This window comes from Aspergillus flavus, chromosome 3 (assembly GCF_009017415.1).
Source record: "Aspergillus flavus chromosome 3, complete sequence".
NCBI classification, from domain to species: domain Eukaryota; kingdom Fungi; phylum Ascomycota; class Eurotiomycetes; order Eurotiales; family Aspergillaceae; genus Aspergillus; species Aspergillus flavus.
In genome coordinates, this window is record NC_092407.1 from 2,523,224 (window position 1) to 2,532,498 (window position 9,275).

General features: G+C 47.8%; 3 protein-coding genes across 3 annotated transcripts; 2 read left to right on the plus strand and 1 right to left on the minus strand.

Annotated features, from left to right (window-relative positions):
• Positions 1–508: 508 nt before the first annotated feature.
• Positions 509–1,948, plus strand: F9C07_2230943 (centromere protein Chl4/mis15/CENP-N; the record flags this gene model as incomplete). Its single annotated transcript, XM_041285363.1, has 1 exon — positions 509–1,948. The coding sequence occupies one exon, from the start codon at positions 509–511 to the stop codon at positions 1,946–1,948; it is 1,440 nt and encodes a 479-aa protein (XP_041144682.1).
• A 550-nt stretch (positions 1,949–2,498) lies between these two features.
• F9C07_5081 (putative RING finger domain protein) lies at positions 2,499–3,929 on the minus strand (the record flags this gene model as incomplete). The annotated part of the gene is made up of 6 exons (XM_041290974.2): positions 2,499–2,605; positions 2,685–2,806; positions 2,861–3,099; positions 3,156–3,217; positions 3,325–3,491; positions 3,556–3,929. The coding sequence occupies 6 exons, from the start codon at positions 3,927–3,929 to the stop codon at positions 2,499–2,501; spliced, it is 1,071 nt and encodes a 356-aa protein (XP_041144683.2).
• Positions 3,930–4,419: 490 nt separating this feature from the next.
• Positions 4,420–6,247, plus strand: F9C07_2254851 (uncharacterized protein; the record flags this gene model as incomplete). The annotated part of the gene is made up of 5 exons (XM_041290964.2): positions 4,420–4,486; positions 4,540–4,546; positions 4,592–4,715; positions 4,786–5,304; positions 5,368–6,247. The coding sequence occupies 5 exons, from the start codon at positions 4,420–4,422 to the stop codon at positions 5,659–5,661; spliced, it is 1,011 nt and encodes a 336-aa protein (XP_041144684.1). The 3' UTR covers positions 5,662–6,247.
• Positions 6,248–9,275: the final 3,028 nt, after the last annotated feature.

The window sequence follows — 9,275 nt, forward strand, 5'->3', positions numbered from 1 at the left end:
GAAAGAGGTACCTGTTCATTCCCGGAAGCTCTCGATAATGCGCAGGGTCTCCATAGCTAAGTTTTGCATTACCTATAGATTACTCCGTAAGCTTTGCTACCACGTGGGTTTCAGCAGAAACTGAAACAGCCCTGCAAAGCAATCTACTACGCCATTCTGGTGATGGGACTTGAAGAACTTTTCAGCTGAAAGGTCAGTTCTGAATTCATAGCCTTACTGTGTATACTTTAAAAAAAAATCGTCCACACATTTCTTTGGTAAAAGCTGTCTGGTGCCTTGGAACCTGGCACGCTAGCCGAAACTATACCGCTACATAGTGAGTGCACCTTATCGACGATGATTATGTCCCTATCACCACGTGACTGCATCTACTGATGGCCCGTGCAAATGAAGTCGTCTTGATGGAACATCCCACAACCTGTCTTTCAACCATACCTGTATCCGCGGCGGGATAATGCGCAAGAACTCCGTGCAACTATAGACGCCACATCAGGGGGTGACCGAACCAATGGCACGTCCAAAGACAGTTCGCGCGCCCACAACCGCGAGTCTTCCCAGCAACCTCCGCATCCCCTCAACAACGCCATCGCTGGTGAAGTCATTCGGGAAGCTCACCCGGCAGGCATTGCTGGACCTCGTGTTTTACTGGCTGGACGATCGCAATGTCCAGTCCTTCGCGCCATTCCTGGAACGAGACGAAGCCGAAGACGCGGACGACGAAGAACTCGGTCCGTACCCGGCCGAGCGGACCATCGACGACGTGCGCAATGCGTACCAGGAGCTACAGGTGCGAAAGGGCGGGAAACGAGAGGTGATTGATCGCATACTTGAGGGTGACTGGAGACACGGTATCACCTTGCGCCAACTTGCGATGGTTGATCTCCGCTACATGGATGACCACCCGTCAAGTTTGCGATGGACGGCGCTGGAGCTCACTCGCATCGACGCGGATGGGGTGCAATCGCCCGAAACCGACTTTTCCTCCTATATTCCGCGTATCCATGCCTCGACCTTACTTAATAATGTTCAGCAGCAGATTTCCCCCCTGGTGAAAGCGCATTACTACCTCGCCCGCTCGAATACCTTACCCCTCACTTTCCTTCGCATATTCGTGACCAATTCGCCCTATCAGCATCCTCGCCAGCCACCTGAGACGCTTACAGACTCATCAAGAGTGATATATGTTGCTTTCCCGGATAGCTGCCCCTTCGTTTACACGTCCATTGCATCTTCTACAGGCTCCAAAGCCTCCTCCGCCAACGCAGTCGCAACAGATGCGCGGAGCTTACAGCGCATCGTGCGCGACGCCGTCCCAAAAGCGTTATCTCTTCCCCAACGAAGATACGCCCTTAAAGCAACGTCATTGACGGCGAAGAGTCTACAAGCACTGTTAGCACTCCGAGGACCAAGTCGCACGAACGGCGCCAATGGCGCGTTCAGCATATTCGCCGATGCCGTGGTAGAAGGGAGTCCGCTGGACCCACGGCCAGCGAATACAGTTTCCCCTGAGGAACTCCTGAATCAAACCAAACCAGAGAAAAACAAGAACCAACCCACAGAAGATCAGAAAGAAAACGAAATACACCAACCAGGGAGAAAACCCCGCAACTCAGGAGAAGACACTCACATCCCGAAAAAGCGCAAGCTCGCCATCCACTCGCGTTTCGGTACTTCTGGGTCTCTGTCGTCTGCGCCTCTGGACCGTCTTGACGTTAGGCTTCTGGACCGCCCGGATGGAGATGAGGATGATGAGGATAGCGATGCCGATCACACTCAACCGTCCCTCTCACTTACGTTTGCCGGGTCGGATGTTATCAGTGGGATTCGGAAGCTCGCAGAACTGGGAGTCGTTGATCCAGAAAGGATGCCTTCCTGGATGACCGGTGAAGAGGCTGTCAGCGTTGCCGTTGTTCATCGAGGACGTCGTGTGATCAAGGATAGTGGATGAAAGGAGGAGGTCATCGACCCAATACTTACTTTCACGTTCCCTGTGGCATAGCGCGATGAACTGGGGCCCACGTGTCCATTCCGGCGGGAGGCGCTTTTGAACGATATATGCGTTCAAATGGCTGTGCGCGGCCCGGATCAGGCAGTCTGCGATCCGCGAAAGTTTCACCTTTCGTCCTTGTCTATATCCTTCCGCTTGACAAGGGTTTGGATCTTACAGGGTGCAACGAGACCAAGAACACCGCCGTGGTGTGAGAAGGTAATACGGCGGAGACCTATATTTGAATGTGAACAGGGGGCTGTCGTGCGTTTGAGAGCGGATGTCTACTTGCGCGATATGGCTGAGAATTTTCTAAACCCAACCAAATATTTGAGTTGTCAAATTGCATAGTATTTCCCAATAGCATTCTTGGTTAACATTGACTCCCGGGTATCTAGCCAGTCCTGAAAAGCAATAAACTATAAACGCCCATACAACTTCCAATAGGTAACAAACGTCCCACTAGACACCACAGCTGCCGCAGGACCCTAGTGGCATAAGCACCAGATGACTAGTACCACTCAACCTCATCTCGGTCAGCGTTGTAACGCCTGCGACTACGCGAACCATAAGGATACAATTGTCGGGAGACCCAGAAAGGATGATATGTCGAATAGTCTAGGAGACGGAGTGTCAGTACGCATCTAGAAACTTTGGAGGAGGGGTGATCGGGGTGACTACAGAGACGGTCTCGTACCGCGTTGACCTGAAAGGCCGAGCTGACTAGCCACATTAATGTATCCTTCTGCAGTCGTTTGTCCCTGAACTCTGAGTTGCTCCAAGTTCACGTCGCTGGTATCTGCCTGCCACGGGGAACGGCTGGTAATGTCTTAGTTTTACTCTGATAGCCAAGGAGTGCGCAATAAAACGTACCAATAAACGCAGCGGACACCTTGAGAATGCTGTGTGACAGCCCATTGTTGGAAGCATGTTTTGTGAATATTATTTCCGCACGCCGCTCGACACCAGACGATCTCCTCTCGGTCAGGTTCAAACTCCATGAAGCAGATTGGACAGTCTCCTTCAACGGCCTTCCTCTTGCCGCCGTTGTCATCGTCAATCTTGGTCTGCTCACGACTCAGAGAAGATCCTTCATAGATCTCACGAAGCTCCTGAGTAAGCAGTATTAGGTTAGAAAGTGTACGGTGATGTACGCTCAATAACTTACCATAGATAAGAATGCCAGCTGATACTGTAGGTGTTGCGGAGCTTTGAGGACATTAACTAGGACTTTACAGGTACGGTTATCAGAAATTGTATGAACGATAATAATGATACAATCGAAAAAAAGAAAATAGTAGTATTAGGAATGGTGATAGCACATAAATTCAACTTACCGTAACATATATGCTTGCATTGGTTCCCTTTTCGAGCATCCGGACAGGTGCAGGTCGGCTCCTTCCCAATCACTATCTTGTAGATGTTTCCAGTTGTCCCAGCAATGTCAAAACTCATCTCGGGAACATCATCAGCGCCGGTGACAGTATGTCCTAGGACGAACATTCTAAGGGGGGAAAACATCAACTATGAGGGAAGGAATCGACATATTATCTGGATTGACGACACACCTCTGAGTTGTTGCACGGTTCAATCGCTGTAAGAACGTTTGCGGTGCTTTACGGCGAAATACTCGAGCTCGACGTTCAGGTATTCCCTCGGCTGATGATTGCTTTGCGCTTCGGCTCTTCTTTTGTGGACTGGCAACAGGCGAGTCGCCAGTCAAATCGATCACATTCCTGGGGTCCGTAGGGACCGCTGTATAATCGCCTTCATTTCTACGAGTACGCTTCGCAGATGTGGATATGACGCTGGTTTTCTCATCGACCGTTCGCTTTCGATTTGACGTAGATGTACGGCCAGTTTGTGGAGTTCGAGTATGGTCTGCGGGCGATGACGTAGTAGTGTTCTGTTGCCTGGAGGATGTTGTCCTTGTAGTACCCATACTGTCTGAAAAACTAAGCCAGACACAGTACTAAGTATGATAGAACCGAGTGTCGAATATTGCTGGCGCAAACGAATCGTCGTTGTGGCGGTCCTGCAGGAATAGCGAGAGCGATAGCGATAAGCCTTTCCGTTCAAGAGGTTGACATAATCTCGCGCCCTCCAAATGAATAGATCGGTTGATCTTGCTCTGTATGCGGTCTAATGGAGACACGGCACCTACAAGACAGGGACAAAAAGTGGAGAGCGATTCAGGGGTACAAAAGGAAGGTTAAAATCAGAAAAGCAACCTCTTTGTTATCTATCAATTCCTTCACTGCAGAAATCCGACCGATCATATGCGGAGGTTTGTGGTGTTTGGGATGTTTGCCTTGTTTGTCTGTCACATGTGGATGCTGATGACGATAGAGAGACAACATTCAATACTTTTGAGAACACTGAAATACTCCCCGTCAAATACATAGTCATAACTAATTCACCATTTGACACCAATGGCACGTCCACGCGCCCATTCAGGTGCTGAGGCCTCCAAGGAACCTCATTCAGTCTCCTTAAAAGGTACGCACTGCTGGTAGTTATCATAAGCGGCGCCCTGACTGACATATGCGTAGTTTTGCGGTAAGCATTCCTGTAGATGTCAACTGCCGATCTGACTTTATAAAGGCTATCGCGGCCTTCTCTGTCCTACCAGTACCCCTTTCCAGAAGCAAACACGAAGATCTCTAACAAAGCATCCTTGAGTTATCCTTCCGATAGTGTGGACAACCAGTTTATTCTCGCCCCTAATGTACGACAGCTATGAGAAGTTTCTAGCTTCGAAGGAAGAATTACGAGCATCTGCTAACAATTAACCAAAGCTTACATTGCCTCCTGCATTTGGGTCTGCTTACGTTGGAGAAACATTTGCTTGCACTCTTAGTGCGAACAATGAGCTCGCAGAAGATGAGACCTCGCGTGTTGTCACGTCAGTCCGTATCGTGGCAGAGATGCAAACTCCATCTCAAGTAGCATCTCTAGAGCTAGAACCAGCGGATGATGCACCCGCGAGAGATGGCCTACAAAAAGGGCAATCGTTACAAAAGATCGTACGATTTGATCTCAAGGAAGAAGGGAACCATATCTTGGCAGTCAGTGTAAGCTACACGGAAACGCTGATTGGATCAGACTCGCAAGCGGCCAGTGGGCGAGTGAGGACCTTTCGCAAGCTTTATCAGTTCGTTGCACAGCCTTGTCTTAGTGTTCGGACAAAATCGTCCGAGTTGTCCCCACTGGAGGTCGAGAACAAGTCCCTAGGGCCTTATGGAAAGACTCGGCTGCTCCGCTTTGCCCTCGAGGCGCAGTTAGAGAATGTGGGTGACGGAGCCGTGGTTGTGAAGGTAAAGAGAAAAAAAAAAAAAAAGACTTTTCTTTGATCCTCGGGACTCTAATGCTTTCGATAGCAAACGAAACTGAACCCCAAACCCCCGTTCAAGGCAACCTCCTTAAATTGGGATCTCGCAAGGCCGGATCAGTCCGATTCACAACCGCCGACATTAAATCCACGTGACGTCCTCCAGGTCGCGTTCCTCGTTGAGCAAGAAGAAGGACAGCAGGAAGGGCTAGATGCCCTACAGAAAGATCTGAAACATGACGGACGGGCGGTTCTAGGGCAATTGTCCATCGAGTGGAGGGGGACTATGGGGGATAAAGGGTTCTTGACGACCGGAAACTTATTGACGCGAAGACGGACATAATATTTACAAGGCTTAAGCTGGTTATCCTTCGGTGTAACCCACGCGCCCTCCATCACAAGCTCTAGGGGAATCATCGGTCTTCAGGGAATTTTGCTCGAAACAGTTAATTTGCGATGCTGTGCAGCGGTACTGGCGCGCAGGACTAAAGAGTTGGGGATAGATGACCAATTAGCGAGATAAGCTTTGGACTGTTCCAGGGCAGACAGCCAAGCTCCAGATGTGTTACAGATGCAACAGATCTAGGCGCAGCCACAGTTTGAATTCCTTTGCGGCAGTCAAGTTACACGCACAAACAGGAGGCTGGAACTAGTTGGCTTAGCCGTGAGCTGCCAAAAGTACGGCGGAGTTTGATGGCAAGAGAAAACCCCAGCCTTGTCCAAATTTAGATATCTGTTGTGTTAACCTAGTCCGTATTTATCTCTGATATGATGGGATGCATTGTCGAGGCCCTGTGACGTGAGTTTGACTAAGCTTTGCTAAAACTTTGGTTGATGGAAGGTATCTGGCGATAAACTCCGACGACGTCTAGAAGCAACAATCTTATGCAAACGCTCATTGGTTCTTTTCGACCGCAACATCCATCATGAAACTGGTATTTTGTCTGTGTCAGCAGTCTAGAACCCCTTGCCGGGTATTTTAGCATTTCATTTTTCTATAAAAAGGTACCAGCATGTATGGATCGTATCTTCCGTACCGTGGTTATTAAATCCCAGCAGAGGCCGATAGGCTTAAGAAGTGAACATGGCATGGTTAAGGAAGAAGCCATTACTGAGTATATATGGCTAGAATAATCGCTGGGAAAGATTTATGCTTCCAAGAGGCGTTAGTTAGGACGGTATACCATACAGTACGGTATTTATGAACAAGTCGATAATACCACTCCCCAAAGCGGGAGATAGGACACCCGCCTCAGGCACCAACCACCCCCTTTTTCAACTGTCAGTGGTGCACGTTTCCATCGAGCATAACCAGCCAACGAAGCCAAACGTCCACCCTACTTGCCGGTACGGAATGAACGCTGCAAGGCACTTTCTGTATGACAGCAAGTAGTACACACTAGCGCGGGGGACTAGTCGCGCGACAAGACAAGGCCACTTATCAGCGGTGGTTTGCAATGAGCCCGTTCTTCCTCAGAGGACGTACCAAAGATGTCGATGACCATGTATGATGCATGCCGATGCAGGTCGACCAGGCCGGTAGGGGAGTAGCGTCATGTAAGGAACGAAGTCCTGTAACTTAACATCTGTCCCTCCGTCCCAGGATTATGATGGTCAATGGTCTTTTCTGATTGAATACTCAAGTTAGGTTTGCGCAGGGAGACCCAGCTTGGGTTAGATCTACATGGTACTTAATACACCGTGAGTCACGATGAAACCGTCTAAAGTACACCTCATGGTTCTACAGCAGGAATGTTTATCTCCTTCTGTACAGGGGACGGTTCAAATCCGGAGAGAGAAACTCTTGGTTGCATGTTGCCTCAGTGACTAGAAAATTCCATTCTCTTTGATTATCTTGATCCCTGACTCTTGATCTAGTGGACTGTCAATTATACCCGATGAACCATTCCTTTTTTTGTTCTGATTTTTCACTGATCATCCGTTTCCTGTCCACGAATGGAATTTGGATGGGCTCACTCTTGACTATCATTTGAGATCCACTGGCGATCGGCACGGCCCTGGGTCAAGCGTTCCTAACTTCTATAAGTATTATTGTGACTTTGACTAAGATAGATACGGTAGAAGGTTCTGCACAGTACTCCGTACGTATACTCCGTAGATAGAGCAACGATCACACCACAGCTCTATCCATATATGGAATATACACCACCACCTCCTTTTTCTCACTGGGATCCGGATAGTGGTCTTTGTCTGCCAGCCAAGACTTCCAGTTTTAAAAATTTCATGACAATGAATAATAATAATCCACAAGGCGGGTGATAAGAGACAGATGGGATAATAATAGTACCCTGACTATAGGTGATATATGTCTTCCTGATCTTTTCATATCCCCGGTAGAGGTTCCAGTGGACAACGTAACTGTATGTACAGATATGATACAGTACCATAATTAGCTTCTAACCTCGGCAGAACCCGTCCCTACACTACATGGAGAGGAGGAAGTCGGCCTTAGGTGCCCTCTTTAGATAACCCCATTGGACGGTTGACGATGGAGTCCCCAGTGTCTGTCTACCATTTGGTTCCATGAATGACTCTCCTCAAGGGAATTGCGGCCAATCATGCTCAGAGGCCAGCCATCTCCAGACCATGGAGACTCCGCTATGCCAAATTCTCGGTCTCGGTAGGCTAGGGCGGATGAACTTGTTTATAGTAACGGCCCCTCCTTAGGAAGAGACTACGCAGTTAGTGTAAAGAGAGTCTCGGGGGTGGAAATACCACCTTACTCCTGCAGTATAGTTCCAATCACGGAATGGATTGACACCACTCAGGTGAAAGGCAGTCCGATCGGGAAAAGTTCCAGGGCGATCTAAGACATAAAGAACTCTAAGAGCGGTATCTATCGTAGTATCAGTATTGGCATTATGAAAAAATAGGTTAAGCGACCTATTGTCGTTCATTGTTATTTTCAGACCTCCATTAAAAGAGTAAGTCACACACACATTGAATTCGGGACCAGTTCCGCCATTCTCTCGGAGGGACGGGAGGTACAGAACACATCCGGTCATTTAGTACAGGGTACACAGCAGGGAGTCGTAATGCTGTGTTTCCATGGTTCTCTTGAACGATAGTTCTTTCGTAGCAACCTAGCCAGCAGGAACAAATGGGAAATCGAACCATGGCAAGCCAAGCAATTGTGCACATCTGGGCTCCACCGGTCCCAAGGATTGATATTTCTTCTGTCCCCTGGATATTCCGGAAATTATACGACTGGTCTGGGTAATACACCCTGACGTCGGGGAAATTTTTCTTGGTTGTTTTTATTGTTTTGGCCGCAGTATCTGAAGAAATTAGTCCATTACCTAAAGAGTTAAAGCTGGCGGTGTGTGGATGTGTGTGGGTGGAAAGTGGGAGAGAGGGTTTGGTGGTTGGATGGGGATGGGGATGTATCAAAGTTTAGGCGTCTGGAGGTACACTTGCAGTAGTTTGAACCTCATTGGAGATTGATGGCTGTATCTCCTGCATGGATGGGGACCAGGAATCCCTAATGAGTGGCTTAAGCAGACAGATGTACCTGCACGTTTATTGTTTCCCTTGCCTGGCCTTTGGGAGTAGTATCTCTTTTGCTTTTCTTTTTTCTTTTACCTTTTTTTATTTATATTTATATTTTTTATTTTTTATTTTTGCTTCCCCGAATTTTTTTGGTTTGAAGAGGTCTGATGGAATGTAAATAACTTAATCAATCCTTAATAAAACATGGAAATAATAACCAAATTAAACCATCTCCATCCCAACCTTTCTGGTTTGCGTTCTTGTCATTTTTAATTTGTCTAAATTATTGGATTATTCTAATTTCATTATGTTTATTATCATTTTCTTTCTTTCTTTCTTTCTTTCTTTCTTTGTTTTGTTTATTTTGTGTCTGTGTTTGCTGTGTATAACATGCATCAGTAAATAAGTGGGTACCTACAGCTACTGGCAGTTGGCCCTAAATATCTT